This window comes from Acanthochromis polyacanthus, chromosome 19 (genome assembly GCF_021347895.1).
Source record: "Acanthochromis polyacanthus isolate Apoly-LR-REF ecotype Palm Island chromosome 19, KAUST_Apoly_ChrSc, whole genome shotgun sequence".
NCBI classification, from domain to species: Eukaryota; Metazoa; Chordata; class Actinopteri; family Pomacentridae; genus Acanthochromis; species Acanthochromis polyacanthus.
The window spans coordinates 18,729,842-18,755,843 of NC_067131.1; the positions used below are offsets into that span (position 1 = coordinate 18,729,842).

Below are 26,002 nucleotides of genomic sequence, written 5' to 3' on the forward strand. Positions count from 1 at the left end.
GCATATCAGAAATGTATCCTAAAATAAAACCAGATCCATGTTATGCACCACAAACCAACAATGAGAGCAGATAATGACAAACATACCTTCTCTTAAACCCAACAATTATTTTGTACATGAAGATTTGAGGTCTTTAAGAACTTTTTAAAAACACATTGTCCATCCCTTGTCTTTGCTGTACCTCCACCTGCTGCTTGATTTCCTGCTCTTATTGCACAGTGCAACAACAGATTGTCCTACAGGAAGGTACTGAGTGTGTTTTCCACCGTGGCCATGTGCAGATACTCCAGCTGGCTGCTCTCAGATTCCGCCTCTGATTCCCGGTCCTTGTCGTCCTCAGTGCTCTGACTCGAGAGCAGCTTTCTCCTCCGCACAGATCCTCGAGAGCGGCGCTCCAGACAATCCAGGATCATGTGAGCGAGGTCCTGCTGCAGCCGCTGGAAGTTCTCTCTGAGGAAGAAGGAGTCAGAACAAAAGATTCAGAAGATCAACAGGTGAAGCCTGATGGTAGAAATATAAACTAAGCATTTCTTGCACAGTTAATTTAATATGAAGTCGGCCAGTGTTCTCAGAAGCAGATTTTTTTAAGGTGGAAGTGCACGAAAAGCTAACTAAAAATGAATATTTCTTTCAATGATCTGAATTCTATCTGTACATAGTGTTATGTACATAAGACATCTTAGTGGGCTGCAAGATCAGCCTCGCCCAAAGCCGTTACACCTGGCAGCACAACCAGGTGCTAAAGCATCTGGTATTAGTGCTGGAAACGCGGTGGCTGAGTGTCAACGCCCTTCCACCCATGTCATCCCCCTAGCAAGAAACCATATTTGTCCAGGAGGGTGAGGATCGAGCCTGTCTCGACTGGAAGATGCTGGTAGACTTGGACCAAAAACTCTGCTTCCCACCTGAGATCACATCCACCAACCTGCGACCAGACCTGGCGCTATGGTCAGCTTCACTTAGACACATGTACATTGTGTAGCTCACAGTGCCCTGGGAGAGCTCAGAAGAGGAGGCCAACGAGCGCAACAAGCTGAGGTATACAGAGCTTGCCGCTGATGCAAAACAGCAAGGCTGGAAGGTGAAGGTCTGACCAGTCTAAGTAGGATGCAGAGGCTTCGTAGCCACCTCAACATTCAGGCTTCTCCAGGAGACGGGAGTACGAAGCAAGGCCCACCCACTGGCAGGTGATCAAGGACCTCTTCACAGCTGCTAAAAAGGGAAGTCAGCAGCTGTTGATGATAAGAAAGGACTCCATCTCGGCCTTCAGATGAGTAGATGGCATCTAGAGAGTGAACCTGAGACACAGGGATTCACTGTTGAACCCTCTGGAGGTGTAATGGCCCTATCCAGGAAACACCAAAGAAGGAGGGCGCCCACTTGATAACCCAGAGGACGTCCTCACTCACTGGACCTTTCCACAGAGTCTTAGTAGGTGTCTCATGTATCATCTCAGGGCTTCATATACAGACAAACAATCACACTTACATTCACACCTACGGGCAATTTAGAGTTATCAATTAACCTCAGCATATTTTTGGACTGTGGGAGGAAGCCGGAGTGCCCGAAGAAAACCCATGCATTCACAGGGACAACATGCAAACTCCATGCAGAAAGATCCCAGGCCCAGGCCGGGACATGAACCAGGGATCTTCTTGCTGCTAGGAAAAAGTGTTAACCACTACTCCACTGTCCAGTCCAGGCTAGAAAGCGTGATTATGAAATCTGACTTGACATTTTGTAATTGTGCTTTATTGTAATACACGTTTTTCTGAACAAAAATAGCTATAGGCTACTTCAGTCTAATTCCTGCCCTTTTGTTCAGGTCAGATCCACAGCACCTTTAAACGTCCCTGCTCAGGTCACTGTTTTCCATCTTCATGCTAAGTTAACCTGCTGCTGGCTGTAGCTTCATATTTATTAACCTTCTCATGCCACTCTCCAGCAAAAAAATGAGTTTTCAAAAAGTCAAAGTATTCCTGAAACACCCTTTATCGATACATTAGATTTGGAATAGACTGATGTACCACAGATAATGAAGTATTAAAGAGATTCGATAACTGACATTTGGAACTGACAAACACATGCATCAAAGTTGAAAATCTTGAATAACACAAACTCTGACACAAAACTGTTGAAATGCTGCTCTTTACCTATATTTTAATAAAAAAGAATTTTCAACATTTAGCCTTTAGCGTTGACTGATTGTTACTCACATGTCAGATAATGCTGTGGGCAGAACATTGCAAGAGAACAAAGAGGACACTTCATCAGAGCTAAAGAAGCTAATTTTAAAACTGATGCATTTTATCAGGAATCAGTATTTTGAAAATCAAATTTGCAATCTTAAAAATGCTGAGTCTGATCTGATATTTGGCCAGGCTGGTAATCAGGCGACACCTACACAAGAAAGATGAGCAAAATACTGGGAGTATGAATCCATAATTTAGTGACTGTACTTTTGGAAATGGTCATCTTGGCATACCTACATTACATATCCCAGATAAATAAAAATTGCTCATAGTAGCACCACGTTAAATCATTAAATCATGATGTCAGATTTTTCACACCATAGTTAAAGTGGCCAAAGAATTCACAATTCACAATATTATGTCGATAATAATGCGATCAGTCAACGTCATCTTTAACTTTGTGCATTTTGTCTTTTTTGCGTTAAAATATGGGAGTGTGTAATTATAACTACTATGTGTTGTTTCTATGTCGGCATCGCAGCAACATTATTTATGTTTTTATGTATTACTGACATGTTGTCAGTATTCAAATTTTAAAATTATCATAGTTATAGTCAATACCATTGTATTGTGACATGTTATCATTAATCTAAAAAAACACTTCTGCAAGCTACATGAATACATTTATATCATAAATAAATGTAAAGACAGACAAGAGAAGTCATTTCTGGATTTGGATTGTTTGCTCACGTTGTGGGTGGAGTCGGGAGGTTGTAGTCTTCACCAGTTTCACCTGTCAGCCAGTAGGTCGTCTCAGTGCCTTTACCCTGGAAAAAACACAAAAAGACTCAGATTTATCTGCCTCTGTGTGTCAGTGAAGCCTGGAGATGACCTCACTGTTGTCAGACTTTTTGACCTCATTTCAAAACTCTTCATGTGACTGACATGTTTGCTAAATTTAACAAAGAGACTCATTTTTACCTTCAGATATGTTTCTCCTCTGACCTCATGCTCAAACTTGCAGTCTGTCCTCTGCAGGATATTTATAGTCGGCTGACTGACGTGGATCCGCAGGGCTGGAGGATATATTTTTTAAAAAAACAGTGAAGCATGGCTGTGGTCATTTTATTGAATCAGACTGACTGGTAGCTTCTGTAATTGCACTTGAGCATTATGTTGTAGGATGAAAATATAAAATAACGAGGATGGAGGAGGTGGCTACAGGCAAGATCAGTTTAAACGAGTTTTCTTGTTAAATGTCTCTTTGTGTGTGTTTTTTTGGAGCTCACGGTGTCCTGTAGACTCCACACGAGACGCTGTGTTGACCGTGTCTCCAAATAAACAATATCTGGGCATCTTTATCCCAACAACACCTGCTGCACAGGGACCTGGACACAAACACACACACATCCAGGTTCACACCACAGATTACAGCTGTTTAGAAAAGAAAACAGGTGAAAGTGAGATGAATCAGCCGAGCAAAGGATGAGGGAACTGATACTCATTTTGCTGAATTGAGGCCTATAAACAGAGAAGGACGAATATCTGGTCTACCTGAGTGGACGCCGATACGTATCCACACAGGGATACCAGGCAGGTGTCGGAGCTGGAAGGTGCCCATGAAGGCCAGGATGTTCAGCGCCATGCGGCAGATGTCCACCGCATGTCTGTTCCCATTTCTTCTGGGCAGGCCGGAGGCAACCATGTAGGCATCACCTATGGTCTCCACCTGAGAACAGAAGAAAGATATAATTACTAGGGTCCGAGCACCAAATGGTGCGAAGACCCTATTGAAACTCATGGGTGTATTTTAATTCCGAGATTCTTTTCCCATTTTTTGAAACTCAAATTTGGCAGCCTAAAAATACTCCAAAACGTGTGAAACTCTGCAGACACATCAGGACCAATGAAAATTTGATATTTTAGGGGAATTTGCATAGGTGTGTGCCAAAATGGCTCATTAGCGTCACCTGAAAAAATTCAAACATTTGCTGCAGCTAGTACGTATCATCTGAAGCTATGAAATTTAGTACACATGTAACACGACAAGACGCACAAAAAAGTCTTTTACAACCATGCTCAAAACACAGCAGGAAGTTGACCATTTTGAATTATGTGTCATATTTCAGACCAATTTTTGCACATTTTCAAAAGCTATGAACTCAAACACGGTAATCCCGAGAGAGCTGAAATTTTATCCAGGATGTACATCAGGCATGGGTGATCAAAGGTTATCAAAATGCTTCGCAAAAGTGTGAGAGTGTGGAAAGCAGGAAATACTGTGTAACCGGCCTGTACACGCTCCAATCTGCCTCAAACTTTACATGTCTGAACAGAGTTGGGCTCTCATCACATCCATTGGCCAATATACAGTCACAGTGATAGCACCACCTGGTGGATGGACAGGAAGTGCTGTCTAACTAGCCTGTACATCCTCCAATCTTGCCTGAAACTTTATATGTGTGATCAGAGTCCAGCCTTCACTAGATACATAGGCCAAAATACACTCTCAGTCACAGCGCCACCTGGTGGACATGCTTGGATTCATTGACTAGCAAAGATGCAATGCTGCTTGCAGCTTTAATTTGTGTTTCTTGTGCTGCCTCTCAACAATCTGTTCATCTATCTATGGAAAGTCTTCTGTCAGTACCTTGTAGACATCGTGGTTGTCGACGATGCTGTCGAAGCCCTTGTAGATGTCATTGAGCATGTCCACCACCTCCATCGGGGTGCTGTAGTGGCACAGAGTGGTGAAGCCGACTATGTCGCTGAAATATATGGTCACTTCATCATACAACTCTGGCTCCACCACACCGGTCTCCTTCAGACTTTTCACCACCGGGCTTCAAATGGAGAGACAGAAGACACCACATGATCCACTGAACTTTTGTCCAGTTATATATCAGCTTAATCAGTGACCCCCAAAGTTTGTACTCAGATAAACTGTAATAGCCTTGCCAGATGAAATCAGGATATGAACCCATTATACTTCAATATACAGAATTAATTTTAACTTCAGATTATTTAATAAACAGTGACAGAAGTGAAAATAGTACAGTTTATACTCTACTATTTGCTGTTTCAACCATAACATTTGTTTGAAGCTAAGTTTAAAACCATTTGTCTATTACTGTGAGCAGTTCTGAATATCCCTTAATAACTATTACAGCCATTTCATCCATTTAGCTGCTACTTTAAGCTATTTCAGCCCTTCATACATTACTTTAAGCTAATTATTTCAACCTTTTTCTACGTTAAGCTAATAATTTTGTCTATTTATCCACTACTTTAGATATTTTAACAACTTATACTTGAAGCTAATTCTTACACTATTTATCCATTACTGTTGGCACCATCAGCTATTTATTATTAGCTATTCATAACCTAACAATGTCAACCCCTTTATCAGATGTAAGCTAATTTTTCTATCCATTTGTCCATTACTTTAAGCTACCGGTGGGAACCCTTTATCCACTACAATAGGCTAACTAATTTATACATGGAACTGTTTCAACCATTTATCTCTTAACAAGTCAACAATCTCAAGTCTTAACTACATCAACCATTTACCTGTTTCAAACTTTAAAATATTTCATCCATTCATCTATTACTTTTTACCTATTTCATCCATTTATCCACTCCTTTAGGCTAACTATTCTACTCTTTGAACTGTTCCAACGTTACTTTAAGCTAACGATTTCAACCTTTTAGCCTTTTCAAACATTTAACTATTTAATTCCTTTATAGACCAGTTTTAGCTAACAATTTGAACCCTTTCACTTTTTTAAATATTTAACTATTTCAACAATTTAAGTGTAATTCATGGAACAACTAGTTTTGCCTATTTCAAACTTTTAGTTGTGGCATCTCTTTAAGTATTTCCACTATTTAACTACTTCAGCCATATAACTCTTTCTTTCAGATATCCATTACTTTTTATACTATTCCAACAATGTATCCACCTCTAAACAGCTTAGTTTTCACTGTTCCGCTTTCTTCTTGACTTGCTTGCTAACTATTTTTGAGGCCAATATATTGTGACTTGATACCGGAGCATAAATTCTCTTTTCTTTAATATCTTAGGCAATCTAATCTTTCCTCAGAGGATGTAGCTGAACTTCAGAAGTTAGTTAGCTAAAGCAGTTTACTAGCAGTAAGGAGACACTGTACTAACATCATGTTTTCAGCTGTATTCAGAACCAAAAACAATCCTCTATGTGGGATACATGTATGACTTAGTGGCTGTCATCAGTGTCTAAATATGCTCTTCTAGGTGTGATTTGTTTTTCCTGTAAAGTGACCTTGGGTGTCAGCAAAGGTGTTTACAAATAAAATGTATTATTGTTATTATTAACCACGCCTGACATGTACGTCAGCGGGGTTACTGCATTCGCTTCGGTATCTGGCTGGCTGGGTAAGTGTGTGTGTGTGTGTGTGTGTGTGTGTGTGTGTGTGTGTGTGTGTGTGTGTGTGTGTGTGTGTGTGTGTGTGTGTGTGTGTGTGTGTGTGGGTATGTCTGTTCAGATATCTCTGCAAGTGCTGAAGTCAGGATAATCAAACTTGGCACTGAAGATCAGTCTGCTCAGTTGTGGAGTTAGAGGTCAGCAGATCAAGGTCAAGGTCACAGGGGTCACTTAGCACATTTCTTGCATATTGCATCATTTGTATAGGAAGGGATATACGTAGGATGATCAAAATTGATACAGAGTATCATGCATGGGCATGGTTCTGCCATCTACTGAGGGCTCGTCCAGTTATTATTATTATTATTATTATTATTATTATTATTATTATCAGACCCAGGGAGCAGCATAAAGTTGAGGCGGTCGGCTCGATCCCTCTCAGCTTTGTACAGCGCTGTTCTCTCCTCCACCAGATGCTCCAGGTTTCTGGAGTACATCTGCAGCCGTCGGATCATGTTGTCCATGTAGCTCTCATTGTCCTGGTTGTGGATTTTACTACAGGGAGAAGGAAAATTTGAAAATAATAGACTTACTTTCACTAGAACCAACTACAATTGTGTAATCCAGAACATTGAGAGAGTTTGGTTACCTGATGATTTTCCCCAGGCAGTTTTCTACCTTCTTAAAGTCAGGTCGTTTTTCTGGGTCCTCATCCCAACAGTTTTTTATCAACATGTACACCTACAGGACAGAGGGCATAAAACCTTAAAGATTTATCAGACAAAAAAACATGCACACAACGTGAGATCACATAAATGATACAAACCTCTGATTCCTTCTCTGAAGTCGTATCAAAGTTAAGATCAGGTCTGAGGTATGATGTGATGACCCTGGACAGCTTTTCTGTCAGGAAACACAAACATTTCTTTATTCAAAGTTACAGGATCGCTGAGTGTCTCGCTGTGGATCAAACAGGATCTCATGCACACACATATCAGAGGCCTCTGATCTAGATTTTTACACATGATTGTATTTGAGTGTTGGACACCTGATCGGTCGGAGCAGGACTCGGTGAAGAAGGTGCACTTTCTGAGAACAATCTCCTGTGAGATGATGGCGAAGCTGTATACGTCTCCTTTATGAGAGATGCCCTCTTTCCTCAGATGCTCTGGAGCTGTCCATAAGTCTGAGATGGAGACAAGTGAGGAAGAATGTTAATGTAAGTAGGTGAAGAAATTAACCAGAGCACCAGGATGTTGGACATCATGTAGCTCCACCTTGGCCGGGGCTGAGGTACGCGTTGCAGCCGAAGTCTGTGATCTTCACCACCATGCGATTGTCCACCACACAGTTGGTGGACTTGAGGCGACCGTGCACCTGGATGGCGTTGGCATGCAGGTAGGACATGCCCTGCAGAGAGGAATTCAGAGAGCAAGACAGATTTCCAGTCAACCAAAGGGACAGTGAGTCTTGTGTGATGTTTACTGACTTCTACTGGCAGTAAGTGGGAACTGCAATCACAATTATTATTTCTAACCTCTGCATCGTTTAACTCATCTTTTGCTGGTGTATTTTAATCTCCTGTTGACTATTAATCTAGCTCATGATTTAGTGAGAAATTATCAGTCACATTAAAGAATTTCTTCTCACCAATGTGACTGTATGTGTTACATACAGTTTAAAAGCTACTATTTCATGTGCCTCTCCTTTTTCATACTTTTATTGCAACAGTTTCATGATTTCTTACAATCTCAGAAAGTTCATTATGTTTACATGTAAACCCATTTTTTTTCTTTTCTTCTTTAACATTAGTATTATAAAACCCACAATCATGCATACAGATTTACCAATATCGAAATATGGAAATTAACTAAAACCTCTGTTGAACATGAATCTTCTCTCAAACATGTGCGTTTGTTTTCCAAAGATTTGCTTTCGTCATTATACAAATTATTTTAATACAGTAAGTGTAGAAAATTTCATGAATTTTATTTGTGACTATCATATTCACTTCAGCTAGTGTCTTCTATACTATAACCTACTATAAATACTATAACAGTGTGTTTATTAGGTTAAGTAAGTTATTGTGCTGTTTTCTCCATTTTTGAAATTTCCTTTCTCATTATTTTAATAGATATATATGTATATCAACTAACATCAGGAAACAACTGATAGTGTCAAGTAAAGTTATATGAGTCAAGTTTTTAACACAGAAAATACGCAGATGATGGTATTTTCCGTGTTACTGGTTGCTATTGTTGAGTCTTGCTGCTTTTTGAATGACACATGTGACTGTTATTCACCTCCAGGACACTGAGTTATGTTTCAGCCTACACACGTGATGCCGTAATGCTCTTTATGATGCCCCACATCCAATGTAACATTTGTAACGCACATAATTGTGCTGTTTATCAGCAGAATCGAGAGTTTCTGTCTCACCTTGGCGATGTCGTACATGACAGAGATCTTGAACTCCCAGTCCATGAAGGCCTCGTCTGGGTATGAAACCTTGTCATTCAGCACATACTGGGAAAGGACAGATGGTTTATCTGCATGCGTTCTGCTATGTTGTTCTTTTAGTGCTTTTCTGCTATCACATTTGATGTTATGCTGCTTGTTTTGTGCTACTGTAGTGGCATTCTGCACGTACCCTGAGCGACCCACGCTCTCCATACTCAAACACTCCGAACACACCCTGATCAAACTTCACTGTGCCATAAAACTTTGTGAGGTTGTAATAGTCGATGTGCAGTAGCTGCAGAGAAAAGGCACAAAGACACACATTGATTAGCTTGGAAAATATTAACCAAGATTTTTGGCAGTAAAAATCTGTCAAGACATCCAATCAATGAAAAACAAACAATTTGTGCATCTTACCGCATTGAGTTCAATCCTCTGGTCTTCATCGAAGTCCCCATCTGAGTTCTTCAACTCCTTCAGAATTACAATCTGAAAATGTTGAAGCAGCACCAAAAAACAATTACATCAACTTGTTTCAGAAGTATGTTGATAGATTTGGAAACTGCAGCAGGCTGTTGTGTCCAGCTACCTTCTTATCGTAGAATGCACGGCGGATCTTGTAATTCTTGTTTTTCCTCTCATTTTCAATCTGAAAGGGGCAGATTAAGGTCATTAACAGTGCTTTTCATGTTCTGTATTCAAGAATAACTCGAGCATTACTAGAGAATAAGATCAGATTCAGTTTTACTAAATTAAGCACTTTGTTTAAAAAAAAAAACCCCACACAATCTGGGGGTTTGAACGAGGCTGACTGAGAGGTTCACGTCTCATTTACTTTAAGATTGATGACGTTGAGTGTGTTGTTCTGCAGCAGCGTGATGAGCTCAGGGTTAATGTGGGACCAGCCCTTCCTGAGCCGCCGATCTCTCCTGTTCTGTCTGCATGGGGAACAAAATACCGCCAGGACATTAAAAATACACAAGTGGAAGGAAACTGCTATCTAAGACATAGATTTGATTTCACACCAAAACTTCAGCTGACTCTAAAATCAGGACAAAGACATCTCTCACCAAATGTCATGATGTTATGTGTAAAGAAAACCGGTTTAATTATTTGTGTGATTCTAATACTCATGCCTCACACACCGGATTTGATCTACATTTTTTTATATAATATTTTTCTTCTTTCTTATAGAATATTTCATTCTATTGTTCTGTAACCTAAAAGTATTTATATATATTTCATTTTATACACTACCATTCAAAAGTTTGGGGCAAACCAGGCAATTTCATATTTTCCAGGAAAATTTGCATTTATTCATGTGGTAACATAGCCTAGCCATGCTATACCCATGTTTCTGACGGCACAAGGGTCTAGGCTCGACAGGGAGGGAGGCGGGCTAAAAGGTTGTCTTTCAAATCCCTCTGCAGCAATTGGGTAGGTATACAACCAATCAACGCAACGAATAGGCTGACGTAGTTCCTAGAGCACCGGCGGATTCTGGCTAAGTCCCATTAGCTTCCCAACCAGCGGAGCCGCGGAGCCAACTGGTATATTAAGGATTTGCCATATCCCGTCGGCATAAGTCCAAATACGTCTTTCTTCTCAATGAAACACTTAAGTGCCGTCCTTTGTTTATCTTTCAAGTTGAATTTTAGCTTCAAATCTTTAAGGGCTGTGGCCAAAGCCGAGTCGAAAGATAACTGTTTATTGTGTGCCGGTTGTTTCTGTCAGAATCGTCACGCCTCTGTCGTCACTTCGTTACGCCCGCCTTCTGACTCTACACTTCATGGTGATTGGTCCGGCCAGTTTTAGGAGAATCCAGCCTCGAGCCTTATGGAGGGTAACTAGACCCACCCTGGCAGAGAATTAAATTCGTTGCCGTGGGTTGTCTAGCGCGGCTAGGCTAGTGCTAACATAATTGTACAAGGGTTTTTTGATCATCAATGAGCCTTTCAACACCATTAGCTAACACAATGTAGCATTAGAACACAGGCGTGATGGTTGCTGGAAATGTTCCTCTGTACCCCTATGTAGATATTCCATTAAAAATCAACCATTTCCAACTAGAATAGTCATTTACCACATTAACAATGTCTAGTAATTCTGATTAATTTAGTGTTATCTTCATCGGAAAAACTGCTTTTCTTTCAAAAATAAGGGCATTTCTAAGTGACCCCAAACCACTGAATGGTAATGTATGTTATATTGAGTTGCCAACATTTTCTGCATTTGATTTAAAAGTAATTAAAATGTATTCAGATTGATTTCCATTGTTTTTGTAGAATTCAGTGGGTCACATTTCTAACTGCAAAAACTGCCATATAATTTGTATTTAGTCATTAATTACATTTCGAAATAACGTGACTCTCCCCTGGTCCAAGCATTGATATTGTGAAACTAGACAGTAGACAAACATAACCATAAACAGCCACTGAAATCCTTGTCAGATAGCAAATCTCTGGGTCCATTCACTGTTTAGCCTTGAACCTTTGACCAATCACACTTGAAGCACTTTTGCACTTACTAAAGGTTTTTCCTTATGTCTGAATTCTTGCTTGTGTTGTACGTCGCTTTGGACAAAAGCGTCTGCTAAATGAAATTGCAGAATTGTAGAATTGAAGATCATCCTGCTAATCTCAGTTCATATTCACTCAATACACACTGCGGCGTACCTGTAGAAAATGAGTGCAACGATGGCCACTACAACCACTGTGACGCCCAACACACTGACAATGATGTCATAAACGTCTTGACCTGCAGTGGAGGAGACAAAAAGAAGAGCACAGCTTCAGTTCAGAGTTGATGTATTGGGCAGACGCTGACTCATCCACATCAATGTACATTTATAATACCAGGACTACAGAAAAACTCAGACTGAGCTGCCAGGTAACTCATATATTTATATACTGTATGTTCCACTAATAAGGCAGTGTGGTCACTTGCAGAAAGGAAACCAAGGTGTTTTTTGAGGTTTATTTACTCAGCATTAAAGCCACTGTGTATAAAACGTATGAAAGTCTCAGTGAAAGTTGGTGAAAGTTGACAGCATGCATTCAGGAGGATGAGTGAAGTCACACTGGATTATCCGTTTGGCATCAGCAGGTTCGTTCATGTGCAGCTCAGACGTTGTAAGTGTTACTCTTCAGTAATAATATCAATGCTCAGGTCAGTGCTGTTTACTCCCACAGCTCCTTTACCTTCACCTCAACTTTGCCCCTTTGTGATATTTTTTCATATTGTATAGAAGAAAAATCCACAAAGCACCTTTAAAGGGGAACTTTAAAGGTGCGAGAAAGCTCGAAAGCAAATCTCATTCCGATATGTCGCGAAATCGCGTTATCTATCGCGCGATTTCGGAACGAGATTTGATTTCTAGCGTCCTGAGATTTGGATACAGACCACAACAAATAGCGATTGCCAAGTAATGTGGAGGTTTTCGTTCACTTCTCATCTCTAGTACGTTGTGAGACACTTGTTGAGACTATCCGAGCCGGTCAGTGTGGGAAAAAAGCACGTTAGGGCGGACTTTGATGGGGGGGGGGGGCAAGTTGCCCCATACTTTTCGCTAGCTGAGCTGCTAGCTGAGCTTCTAAGCTGCCTGCCTGGCTAAATACTGGAGCTATGTCGAAAATTCATTTCTCCATCACTCACATGTATGAAATGACATATGAAAACAGACCTCAGGTTGAAAAAAAACGAAGATCCCCTTTAAAGCAAAGAATCTCTGTTTTTTAGGCATGTCTTCCAATAATAAGGTTCTCATGAGAACACTAAAATAAGCTTTATTTGCTGTAACTTTTTATCCAAACTATGAAAGCCTCAGCCTAAAACTTTTGAGTTCAGTTTAACTTTATCTTTAATGCAGCGTGAAACGAAAAGTGCACTACAAATTAAATGTGTTATTATTATTGTTATTAATTTAATCCAATTCACAGAATGTATTATCTCAAGGCATATCACATAGCAAGGTGGACATCTTCTAAAATTTATACAGAGAAACCCAACAAAGTTTCTTTAGGAGTCGCTTTGAGCAACCACTTGCCAGCAGAGGGAAGGGAAAAAAAACATTTACAAGGAAGTAAAAAAAAAAAAAAAAACATCAGGAGGTCGTGATTTAATTTGATTATGGCGTACGCCTCACTGTCCATCACTTGTTTTCTTACATTGTAATCCCTCCTCTGATCACCAACTTTCTTTTTTCATCTACAGCATCAAAACTTCGTGGAAACCTCCAAGGTTTTTCCACTGCTACTGGGTGAATGTTATCAGAGAAAACCAGATTTAAACTCTGGTTTGCCAAAAAACACAAAAACATTCACCTGGTGCTTAATCTGAACAGTGTGAACTCCCATACTTTAGCTTTAAAACATCACTTTTCACTGCACCTCAGTGTCAAAATCCACAGTCCTCACTCTGTGCATCCATGTATTTATCTGAATGTAATATATCCAGCAGTCTGAGTTAAAAGTTGCAATATTTATGTATTTGTTGTCATTTTTAGACTGGTAAAGCCTCAAATGAACTTCACCTGAACCGTGGAATATATTAGCCTCCTTAACAGTATTTAGGCCTTGAAACACAAACATCCCTCTAACTGGGACACTTAACCGTCAGGACAGTAAAAACATTCATCTCAATCTAGAGTTTGATCTCAGAGCAAGCTGTTGCCGCCTGATAGCTCCTCTAATTGGTAGTAATTAATGTGTTTGTCTTCTATGTGTGTACAGTAAGGTTGTTAATGATTACAACTTGTGACACAGTCAGTGTGTGTGTGTTGTTACCACTGTCTGGACTGGACTCAGGAAGCCTTTTCCCCCAGATGAACGACGGATTCCAGTCCTCGACTATCGTTTCATTTTTCTCTGTGTTAAATTTGAATAAGATCCTGTACTGAGGACGACACAGAACACATTTCAGCTTTAAAAACAAAACCATATGATTAAATACTGAAGTGGTTTTACTTTCAGACCTCTTTCTGTGACATATATGCAGATACAATAATAATAATAATAATAATAATAATAATAATAATAATAAGAGTGACCTGTGTTTCTCTTCATACCCACTGCTATATGTAAAAATAAAAAAAAATAGGGAAAAAAAACAGAAAAAAGAAAAACAGCCATCTCATAGAGACAGAATAATTTTTCAGAATTAAATACATTAACTAGCCTAAATTTTACATGAGATCATGTTTTTTAAAAAAAAAAACTTTTTAATGTTTATTTAAGCCTTACATGTGTAAAGACAGTAAATGTATAGACAAAATACATTTTGGCAATTTACAGATGCTTATAATTATCCTACACTGATTAAAACACATTCATATTACCTTTTAGTAGTGAAAGATTTTGTAATTATACACAATAACCCTAATTTAACAAATAAATCTCTGTAAAATGCCAGCATCAATGTTTCTTTTTCTGTTAATTGTCAAATTGTGTCTTATTTCAGAAATATATTTACAGTTTTACACTTGAATTTAAGTGTTCCTTTTTAAATAAAAAGTTGACAAATTACACATGTATATTACAAATGTACTGCACATTAACAGCATTTTAATGTAAAAAAAATTATTTGATATGTGATGATTTACATTTTGTGGCTATTTACAGATCGAAGTTTTTAATAGCATTTAAAATTAGATATGTAAATTCAATAGGTTTTTGTAATTAATATTTTCACATATTTTAAAATCTGCAATACAGAAAGGAAAAATTACAGATTCCAATTTTAAATGAATTTTTTATTTTTTTTTACAGTGTAGAAAGAAGAGCGTGAGGTACCTTCAGGTCAGTGGTGGTGTAAATGATGGATAGAACCACGTCTCTGTCTCCGTTCTTGTCCAGCTTATAAGTCCCGGCACTTCCTGAATAGAATCATAGAAGCGGTTTCAGACACAAACTTAAAGCAGAGTCATTCCAGCTCAATTCACCAAACACCCCACGACTGACTGTCTTCAATTTGACAGATTTTTTAAAAGTGGTGGATATTAGAGTTGGTCATATGTGAAATCTGTGGTCAGAGGTATCATTAGATTTTGAGTTAAAAAGGTGGGATCATGTCCAGTTTTTCGTTCTCTTCGTGCCAATCTTTGGCTCAGTGTTGTTCCATAAATGAAGAAATAATGTAGCTAGAGTCCTGAAGTTTTGCAGGCTCACTGATGTTTACATATGGTCTTCAGTGGTTCAACCTTTCTTTGCTAAAATAGGACAAACTAGTTATATGATGCTGAAAATCTGTTCAAAAAGCGTAAATCTTTCGATCTCCTCCAACATTCCGACAACCATAAAACCTTGATTTTTCAACCTGAGAAGCTGATTTTTCCCTATGATCGGCACCAATAGGAGCTTTAAAAATGTTGACTGGGGTACCAGTCATTCATTTATAGCCAATATTAGGACAATCATTGAGCAGGTATCAGGGTGAAACCATTCCCATAGTGTCCCAACTGGAAGAGGTTAAGCCCAGTAATGTTATTACTGGGCTTAAATGAAAAATTACGGTTTTCCAACTCATAGTGCTTCAAATCCTTTAATGAACAAGAAAAGTGCTCAGAAAGAGCGCTGTACTGCTCATTCCCCCATATGGCATTGTCAGAAATGTAGCCTTTTTTCTTTTTTTTTTTTTTTTTTTAGAAATGCAGCATTAATTTATTAGTTATTGATGATCAGAAATCATGGCACTATAGAATATGTCCTTTTAATATAGATATATCTACAAACAAAATGACTTTGTGCTGAGCACAGGTGATGCATGTGTACGATACCAAATAACATGACCTAAATACGTAGTGGGCAGCGGGAATTGATTGGACTTGGAAACACCTTCACAATTTAATCAGTTGTTCCTTGTATCATTTCCGATAGATAAGTCCTGATAAGTCTGCAGTGGTGGATTTGTAGGAGGATCACAGTCATGAGATCGTCAGCCGGCAGCTGATGTAGCCTTCACTTGTCATAGTTACAGTGATGCTGTGCCACTATCTCGCGATGATACAGAAATCTTTAACAAATCCGTGGATCCAGACTATAAGCTGCATAACTGTCAAAATCTAATCAGTTGGTCCTTCTGTCGTTTCTGACCTTCCTTGAAATTTTGATCCAAATCCATTGGTAAGTTTTCGAGTAATGTTGCGTACAGACAGACAAACAGACAAACCAACGCTGATCATCACACAACTCCGCCGCGTTCCTTGGCGACATAATAAGCTGCGTCTCTTTGAGTGTTTATCTCAATCTCACACTCCCAGTTACACACAAACTGCTGCAGCCTGCAGGCTATAACACCTAATCTGTTCATCATGTCACCGAAAAACACAAAGAAGTGATAGAAGTTGACAGCCTCCATCTGTTTGACCTCAGAGTGAATGACTTCATCTCTCAGTGCTGCTTTCAGAGCCACTGAATCCAGAGTCTCAGTATTTTGGGAAAGGATTTGGACCTTGTGAGCATTTCATGAGCTGATTCCAGTATTTTTGGAGACTCATTGTGTTAAATGTGATGTGTAACACTTGCTCAATCACATTGAAAAGTACAAACACTGGAGGTCAAGACTCATTTCACATTCCTTTCCACATATTGTCCCTTTACTCTTACCATTAAAGCGGATGTTTCTGAAGTAGTTTGAATTCAGATAGTCCATCTGTGCAATCTGTGACAGATTTTGGTCTCTGATTTCTCTGATCACTTGGCCTATGAGCAGCACTGCATCATGGTAGGCTGCCATGTAGTCATTCATCTGCAGAGAGAGAGAGAGAGAGGCAGAGAATTGGAACTATTTTCTCAGCATATCCCTGTTAGAACTGTTCCCACAATGTTCTGTGGATTATTCAGCGTAACAAGATCTCTAATGCAGGACAGAGATGTTTCTGTAGGATTTATGTTATTTTCAAATCTTACAGTTACTTCAAAAGTGGGCAAATGGGACCAAAACTATCTGTATGACTAGGAAATATTAAAATGTCACTTTAACAAGACAAGCCTGTTCATAAAATAAAGATACAAACAGCAAATCTCAACAGTTCAACACTGTGAGACTAAGAAATCAGTGTATTTAGCCATGAAATAGTTCTGCAAAGGAACAGTGTTAAGTGATTTTGGTAGTCCTCACCGTGTTGTTGTCCTGAAGGTTTGTGTTGATGGTGTAATGTCTCTCATCGGGCATAGTCAGCACCAACACGTTCTTCATTTCTGGTATTGATGATGAGTTGGTGTAGTATACATCACTTGTCAGAGGAAGCAGAGGAGTAATTAAAGGACATCTAGCACAGGAATACATCATGTCTCATTAAAAACCTTTAGTGTTACAGCCATCTATACAGCAGGTAAAAATAGTGAGCACAGTAGGACATTGCACGGGATTTCTGGAGAATGTAGAACCTACCTCATGAACAAATCAAAGCACCTCAAAAATCAGGCAGTCGATTACTTTAAGTACAACTCTTTTGCGGTGAATTATGAAGATGTGGTTAATGGAAACTCACTTCTGACAGTCTGTCCTTGTAGCCAGCATTTGTTCTAAGTGCCATTTGCCGACCAAAATAACAGTGTGCATGTTTGTCAGCACTGTGCATATGCTAACTGTGTAGTTTCAGCCTAATGCACTTGGATTGAATGGAGTCCACAAAGGGAACCAGGGAAGAAGGAAAACAATAATAGTTATGTGTCCGTGATGTCTACAGCTGTGTATGTAATCAGGGACTTATTTTTTTGCTTTCTAAAAATTCCCATAGCCACAGCCTGTAGTGATGTACAACATTTTTTTTATTTTTATTTTATCAAGTCACTTGAGCTGCTTCGGAATCTTTTTAATTACCTTTCCTGACAAACAGAAAAGTCACACCTCCACCAAATGAGATGAGCTTTTTTTGAGGAATCACTGTTGTAAACTATACAAAAAGAATGACTTGGGACCACAAACACTTTTGAACCTAAATTACTGCACAGTACAATGAATACCAACATACAGCTGTGAATACAAGTTTACATACACTCTAAAGACCATGTATGTCATGGCAGCCTTGAGTTTCTGGATTCCTCTGGGTGCGGCGGCGGCGGCGGCGCAGCGACTTCCAATCTCTGGGCCGTTTACAATCGTTGTTAACAAGCTATCACTAACGTCGTTACCATCGCGCGGGAGTATCAGCGACAATAAAGTGTTCAAACTTGTGAAATCGGCATTCAAACAAATGAATTCGGCGGAAATCCACAGATCCGCGGTAACTTCCCATCCCTGAAAAAAAGCGGAATTCCGCGAATTCGCGGAAAAATCACATCCCTGTGTTAAATCAATGTTGAATTAGGGTTAAGAAGGTTGAATTTTGGTTACGGTTGAAGACTGATGGTTGGATCAACGTTTATTCAACAACATTTTATCAACACTGAAGTTTGTGTTTAAAAGATGCCATTGAATCTACGTTGTATTTTGGTTTAATTAAAATGTTTGACAGGTCAATGTTTAATTAATGTTGAATCTATGTTTGCAAACATGTAATCGATGTAAGCAAACGTTGGCTCAACATTTTATCAACCTTGCACTTTCTGTATAATTTCTACGTTAGGTCTCAACATAGATTCAACATTGATTCACCCATAGTTTGCTATCTGGGTAGGCACTTTTGGGAACCATCCAGAAGAAAAAGTGTGTTTTGGGTCATTGTCTTGTTGGAACACCCTACATCATCCAAGATGCAACCTGATGATTTTAGGTTTTCCTAAAGAATGTGGAGGTAATCCACCTTCTTCGTTATTCTAGTCTATCAGTCCCACTAGCATGAAAAACAGTCCCAGAGCATAATACTACCACCAGCATGCTTAATGGTAGATTTGGTGTTCTTGGGGTTAAAAGTGTCACCTTCTCTCCTCCAAACATATTTCTGTCACAGTCCTCCTGTGCCAGTCCTCAGAGCCGACTCATCTGCCAAATGGCGAGCAGCTGTGCGTCTCTACACAGCTGGCGCAAATGACTGATCAGCGTCAGATAAAGCCCGGCTCCACTCACAGCTGATTGCCAGTTCATTGACTCACCCTCCCTGCTACACTCGCGTCCTGCCAGCCGCTTCACTCTGCTCTTCATTTCTGCACATCACTCCCCAGACTCTGTCTCGCCGCTAGACACTGGACTGGACTCAGTAAGCCTCCTTCCCCTTTTGATTTAACCTAGTTTCATGTTGTATTTAACCTCAGCCTTCAGGTCCGCTTTCTGTTTAGTTTAGTCAGTTTAGTTTAGTTAAATTTCTCTGCTGTTTCCCACCTGCTTCCTTATTTAAGAATTTGTTTTGTTTCCCTATTAAATCCTTAATAATCTTACCTTCCTGCATTTGCCTGCTGCTTGGGTTTACATGCCAGTTTTGTGACTAATTCTGATCATTTTGGTCAAATTGCTAAATTTTTGTTTTATCTGACCACAGAACTTATCACCAAAAGGTTTTTTCTTTGTCTGTGTGATCAACAGCCAACTTCAGTCAAGCTTTAAAGTGATTTTCCTTGAGAAAAGGCTTCCTTCTTGCATGCCAGTGTCTCAGTCAATGATGATATAAAACACATTTGACTGTGACACCGACAATTGTGTTCCAGCAGCTTCTAATTCATTACAGACTTGCTTTTTGGTGATTCTTGGTTGACTGTTGACCATCCTGGCCAACTGTCTCTCAGCAGCAGGTGATAGTTTTTGATCTTCCTCCTGGCAGTGAAACAACTGTACCATGAACTTTATAATTCCAGATAGTTGTTAGCACAGATAATTTTGGGATTTGAAGCATCTTTTAAATAGCTCCAAATGACTTTCCAGACTTGTTCAAGTCAAAATGTAATTATTCAGATGTTCCAGTGTGGTGTTTGTAGCAATAAGTGTATCTGTTTTGCCATCATAGAAAATTCTGAGTTATAGGAGTCACTGAAAACTCAAGACTGCCGTGATTATACATGGTCTTTGCAACCACATGACATTTTTGTTCAGCAAGTAGAAAAAAACAAGGTGAAAGACAACAAGATATGAACTGGAAATTGGAATAGGAAAAGAGAATAAATTTATATGCAGCACTGACTTGAAAAGATCAACGAGGATGAAGAGAAAATCACTGCTGTCTGCTTCTGCAGAGATGTTTTTCAACTCCACTAAGTCCTTTGGTGATCCACACAAGAAGAACACTGCAAACAGAGAGGATGCATGTCACGGTACATCCGTCCAACAGTGGAGACATTTTTAGCCTTGGTGGCCTTGGAGGATGGCCTATAGCCTATAGATGCAGCCTATTCAGCCTAAAGCTCTAGTTTACATTTTAATGTGCTTTTCAACCTTGAAAAGTTAATACCAAAGCCAAAATGTCCTGTTTTATGGCTGCATCAACATGGAAAACAAGGCATGAAGCTTGCCAGTGGTAGCTGGGACATAATTCGTCAGTTTAAGATACTTTGAAGGTTAAAAATGGTGTTTTTTTTTTTTTTTTTTTTTTTTTTTTCCAACCTCTGGATTTACAGTATACACTTTTGTAAATCCACATGTTGACAGCACTGCTGTGTTTTGTCCATCATGTCGTGAACTTTGGACAAAAATATCCACCAGAAAGTTCAAAGGCATCTCATGTAAAGATCCCGAGTTTGACTTTTAATTGAACAGCTCCTAAGTTTATGGTATAATGTGTGTTATCACTGCAGATCTGAACATTTCAGTCCTGCCTTGTAAACAGAGAGCCTCTGCAAGTTGTAGTGCAACTTACAATTGCTTTTTCTCTTTGCTGGTTCTTTCAGTACGTTGTATAGATCTTGAGCATTGCGCAGCACTGTCCTCTGAATAGTTTCGGTAATCTGGCTTAGGCCTGTAGTCTGTGCCTCTGCATACCTGTGGAGGAATAACATATTTACTCAGACACTCACATTACTGTTTACCTGTTTACGAGCATCTGCGGGCCACACAGCACTTATTACACAATCAAAGTCCCTCTACTGTTCATTTTTACATGAGGAACTCGGATAAGTTCCATAGTTTTTCCACCTAAAGTCAACTAATCTTTAGTTTTCATAGTTTGGATAACCTTTGAATATCAAACATTACCTTTTCACATGTTGTGGACTGGGAGAAGAACTACCTGACTGTGTAATAAAATCATTTTACATTTTTTCAATGAGTGAGTTTCTCATTGAAGACACCTCTTGAGTGACTCACCAAAAGCAGTCCTCCGCAGGATTCTGCGTTTTGTAAATGTAGACTTCCTTCCACTTAGATTTAATTGTATGTTGGTATTTAAAAAAGTTGATTAAAAACCATGAGATCTTCCGTGCCGGTGGCAGGAGGCGATGTAAGTTGGGTTTGTCGTCACAGGAGTGAGAAAAGCTGCCAGCTGACAGGATGGGTGTTCTGAGCTTCATGCCTTTTTCAGCACTGCCAGGAAAGACCATTAGAGGGACAGACAATTTCATCTACATTGAAGGGATTAAGGTCAGATCCTGTTTGTATGTGTAAACTGAGTTTTTCATATTTATCTGCTCAAATATGGACATGCACTTACTCAACTATGCTGAAAGTAGCATAGGCGCAGGTGGGCCCAAGAATAGCACATCCCAACTCATCTTTCTCCTACAAAAGAAAACAGCCGAGCCTCAGTTTTTATCTGAATCTCAAATGCCTTGTAGCTGAGGTTAAAAGATGATGCATTCAGGAACAGCTACAGCTCAGTTGGTAGAGTCTGTTGTCCCTTAATGACAGGGTTGGTGGCTCACATGACAAAGCCTGCTCCCAATGGACAGACCTCAGGATACGGTTGAATGTGAAGCTGAATACTATTGCAAATACAGTATTTTATCGGAAGTAAGGCGAGCAATAAGCAAATCTGCTCGAAGTCAATTAGGGACAATCCCTGATGTGAATGTGTCCCTGGCGGATAAAGACTTTTGTCCTAAAGCTACATTCCAGCTATTGCAGGGAATAGTCCGTGTACCTGTTGGTAAAAAGCAGATCATGCATCTATGGCAGATATTCAACGGTTGCTACTTACTTGGAACTTTTTCAGCTCCTCCACACCCCCACACAGAGTGCTGAAGCAGCCTCCACCTTTGTACAAAGATGCGTTGAATCCGCCAAAGTTGGCCGTGAGATTAAAGTTCGCATCTTTGTTGGGGTTTTGTGTGGAAAGAAAGACAAAACCAAGTATTAGCTTTTTGTACTTTGTGGGCTTTCTGTTAAAGCATTAAAGAGTTTGAATGTTTGAAAGAGTGAAGGATGGATACACTGCATGGTGCTTTTGTGCAGGAAAGCTAGTCCTGAGTGCTCCTTTATCAAAGTGTCGGTATCCGTGGTGGATTCAGGGCAGATTACACTCCAGCTTGTAAGATTAAAAAGAACCTAACATATTAACTAGCCAGCTACAGCTGATGAAACATCTGATATTTTGTTTTGGATTAGCAGGAAAAGCACATGTGTAATGTATGACATAAAAAATGACTGCCTTCCATTTAGGTAAATCAGTTGAAGAATCCTTGTTTTGGGTAATTTTACTCACTGTCATGGCTTTCTGGGACACTTTAAGTTTTAAATTAAACCCTGTAAAAACTCGTCTTTGCATTGCAAGGTGAATCAGTGTTTTTGAGACGCTGCAGTTTTAAGGCGGATATCTTCAGATACGTTGACTGCTGCTTATTTTGCTCATGACGTACTTAGAAAACACCATATGGACCCGTTAACTCGGTAAAAGATTATCTTAGGAAGGGGTCTTAAATGGAACTGATAAACTCTGAAAACATAATTGCCTCACTTGTGCTTTACTTGCTATAAGACATCAAACTTCTGTGGTGAAAAAGAGCTTTTGTCATTGTTCTGTTGTTTGCCACTATAATAAATTTACAATTGTTGTCACAGGAAACTGCATATAGAACACAACTGGAGTAGAAACCAAAATAAACAGGTGCTAGGCTAATTTCACTGCTAGTAATACCGAACCTGATTAGCTGCAGAGCCGAATTAGTCACTGGACACATGAATAAAATTGTGTTTAATCAAAATTTTACCAGCAATAGGAGCACCTGAATAAATGTTTCCCACAGGGTGCATAGCAGGTTAATCCATTCATGTCTAAGTGAGTCAACACTGATGATAAATTTGGTTGTTATCATGTAAATCAAAGGTCGAGCAGAAAACGTTAAGAAAGCAACACAGATTGCTTCCCTTTGGTTTACTGTATAATGACCCATATTAATTATTTATTACACTGACTGCATAATACCTTAACTGTTATCAGTCACTGATTTACTTGGTTGCCTAATGTATTGCACTTTGGCAGTAATTACAAAAAACAAATCCTGGATTATTTTTAGAAACAGATTAAACAATATTACCTTTGGGGAAAAAAAGGGTTACATGTTGGGAAAACTGAGTTATGACAAACATTTTAGGACAAGTGTTCGGCCATTTCAGCAGATTCATAGCACTATGCAAAGCACTATACATGAAAACATGCAATTATAAATGTACTCAGATTCCAAAACCTGTACATACATTTATGTAGTAATATACACATAAATATAATGCTACTACACTAAAGGGCTAATTACTCATGCAGCTGCTTTTGTTTCCTTTATTTACTCACCCTCTGCATTATTTATGGTTTTCTCTGTTGCTATGGCCTTCAGTATTTCTCCTTTCACATACTTCAGGCTCCAGGGAGACTTTCCATCCTCCAGCAGGATCACACTAATTGAGGTCCTATCCAGGCAATTTCCGGTGGCTTTACACGGAGCTGCAAGAATTGCCAGCGTGCACAAACACAACCACCAGCCACCCATTCTCAGCTCTGAAGGCAGGATGTATATTTCTGAGCTGTTAAAGAGAGTCCATGATACGGTGAAGGGTTTCAGTGCTTTGTTTCCCCACTTGATCCTCTTGTGTGTCTTCGTCACCAAACACTAAAAATGTCCTTTAGATCGGCAGAAATGAAATGTTACCTGATCCACTGAAGCCTTACTAAAATTTACAAGAACAATATCCAGAACCAAAGTTTTGTCCTCTTAGCTGTTTGCTCCTTAGATTCACACTCCGTCTCTTCCTCCAAGCGGCTGCTCACCTGTCCTTTCCATATCAACATGTTAATATACAACCTGTAATGACACAGAGGCAGGCCATATAACTTTCTCAGTGTTATGTTGAGGTCTGCTTTACGGGCTGGAAACAGACAAACAGATTTTGGCTGGTTTTTGAGTTCAGTTGAACAAAATTAGACAAAAGCATGTCATTTTAAAGGTGAGTTCTGGCAATTAGGATTATATACAGCCCATAGTTTAAAAAAAGATATCTGATTGTGATTTAGGGCTAAAATAAGCTCTCCTCTAACATGATAAAAATAACTGATAGTGACAGATACACCTTTCAGTGACACAATGCAGCTCCATCATAGTGTGAATCTGCCACTTCCAGGTTTGGTTTTGTAACAAAGAAAACAGACAAAACACATTTGTAGCAGCTACAAGTACAACAGCGTGTTTGGAACAGAATGTTTCTCAAAACTGTATTGTATCAAGTCCTTGTTTTTTATTCAAAATATCCATCCATTCTCTAAACACCGCTTTATCCTCATTAGGGTCGCGGGGGTGCTGGAGTCTATCCCAGCTGACTCGGGCGAAGGCAGGGGACATCCTGGACAGGTCGCCAGTCTGTCACAGGGCTACATATACAGACAAACAATCACACTCACATTCACAATTTAGAGTAACCAATTAACCTCAGCATGTTTTTAGACTGTGGGAGGAAGCCGGAGAAAACCCACGCATGCACAGGGAGAACATGCAAACTCCATGTAGAAAGATCCCAGGCCCAGGCCGGGATTTGAACTGGGGATCTTCTTGCTGCAAGGCAAAAGTGCTAACCACCAATCCACTGTGCAGCCCCTTATTCAAAATAGTTTTTTCAATATTTATTTTGTTAAGGCTTTTAATGAACATCATTCCTCATAATCCCTACACAGAAGGACAGGGGAGGATTTGATGCCGTAGAAATTGAAAAGTGACTTTAGAGGGGAGCGTTGGGGACTTGAGAGAATTTCGAGAGTTATAACCAAATATGACCTGTAACTGTTGTGCTTGTAGTTTTTGTAATGGCAGCTGCGGTTTTTCTGTACTGACCTCAGTTTGTCATGGCGACTGCAGATTTCATCAACATTGCTGACATATTTTTAATGCCTATTGAGTCTTGCATGGGCCATTTATGCATCTTGTGTGGTTGTTAGTAAAATTTTGTATTTCAGATAGCAAATGTGGTACACTGTATAATAGCAGTGAATCATTTCAAATACAGCACAAAGACTAGCCGTTTCTGACAGAGAACTGAAGCTATTGATATTGTTGTATTACTCTAGTTATATGCCAGACTCCTTTGCGAAAAACTGTATTTTTAGCTCGCATAAGTAGAGAGTTGGTGTTCTCAGTTGGATAGTTTGTTTGTGTTATATCGTGACTCTAGAGTTTTAACATTTAATATGTTAGAAAACCCCTGACCAGCAGATTCTGTGTTTTTTGAGGCATATACTGTAGTTGCTTTTGTCAATGAAGTTTGGTGGTGTTGAAAAGAATATAGTGATATAGTCTCAACATTATTTTTGCTGCAAGCTGCCATGTCTAATAAGTGTCCGCTTTGTTATGACAGCAGTCAGAGCACATTCTTATGCCTTCGCCAGAGTACCTAAGTTTGCAATTGATGTAAATGTCTATGCTCTAATTAAACTACAATGATGTTCTGATTTCCTAAAGGCCAGTCAGTGGTTTTATTAATGTATTGTCTTATTACTGGTATTTGTTGCCTATGGTGCTGAATGCACGCAATCTAGGTAACTGGCCGACCTACATCGACACAGAGTATTTGACTCATCTGTACCTTGTAGTGGACGTCAGAGATAGAGGCAGACAGTAAAAGGGAAACAAGGCTTATAAATTTCTGAATGACACCCTGGGAGCAAAGACA

At 39.5% G+C, this 26,002-nt stretch overlaps 1 protein-coding gene across 1 annotated transcript; it reads right to left on the reverse strand.

Annotated features, from left to right (window-relative positions):
• Window positions 1–24,014, reverse strand: gucy2cb (guanylate cyclase 2Cb). The gene is made up of 27 exons (XM_051939989.1): window positions 23,636–24,014; window positions 22,053–22,233; window positions 21,567–21,634; window positions 21,224–21,439; window positions 20,778–20,899; window positions 20,106–20,208; window positions 17,171–17,285; window positions 16,657–16,798; window positions 14,845–14,927; window positions 13,840–13,948; window positions 11,731–11,812; window positions 9,891–9,993; window positions 9,645–9,704; window positions 9,473–9,544; window positions 9,246–9,350; window positions 9,035–9,121; window positions 7,873–8,005; window positions 7,644–7,781; window positions 7,422–7,498; window positions 7,245–7,336; window positions 6,992–7,150; window positions 4,843–5,035; window positions 3,747–3,921; window positions 3,482–3,580; window positions 3,174–3,268; window positions 2,943–3,019; window positions 1–450 (listed from the first exon to the last, which is right to left on the reverse strand). The coding sequence occupies exons 1-27, from the start codon at window positions 23,833–23,835 to the stop codon at window positions 237–239; spliced, it is 3,300 nt and encodes a 1,099-aa protein (XP_051795949.1). The 5' UTR covers window positions 23,836–24,014; the 3' UTR covers window positions 1–236.
• Window positions 24,015–26,002: the final 1,988 nt, after the last annotated feature.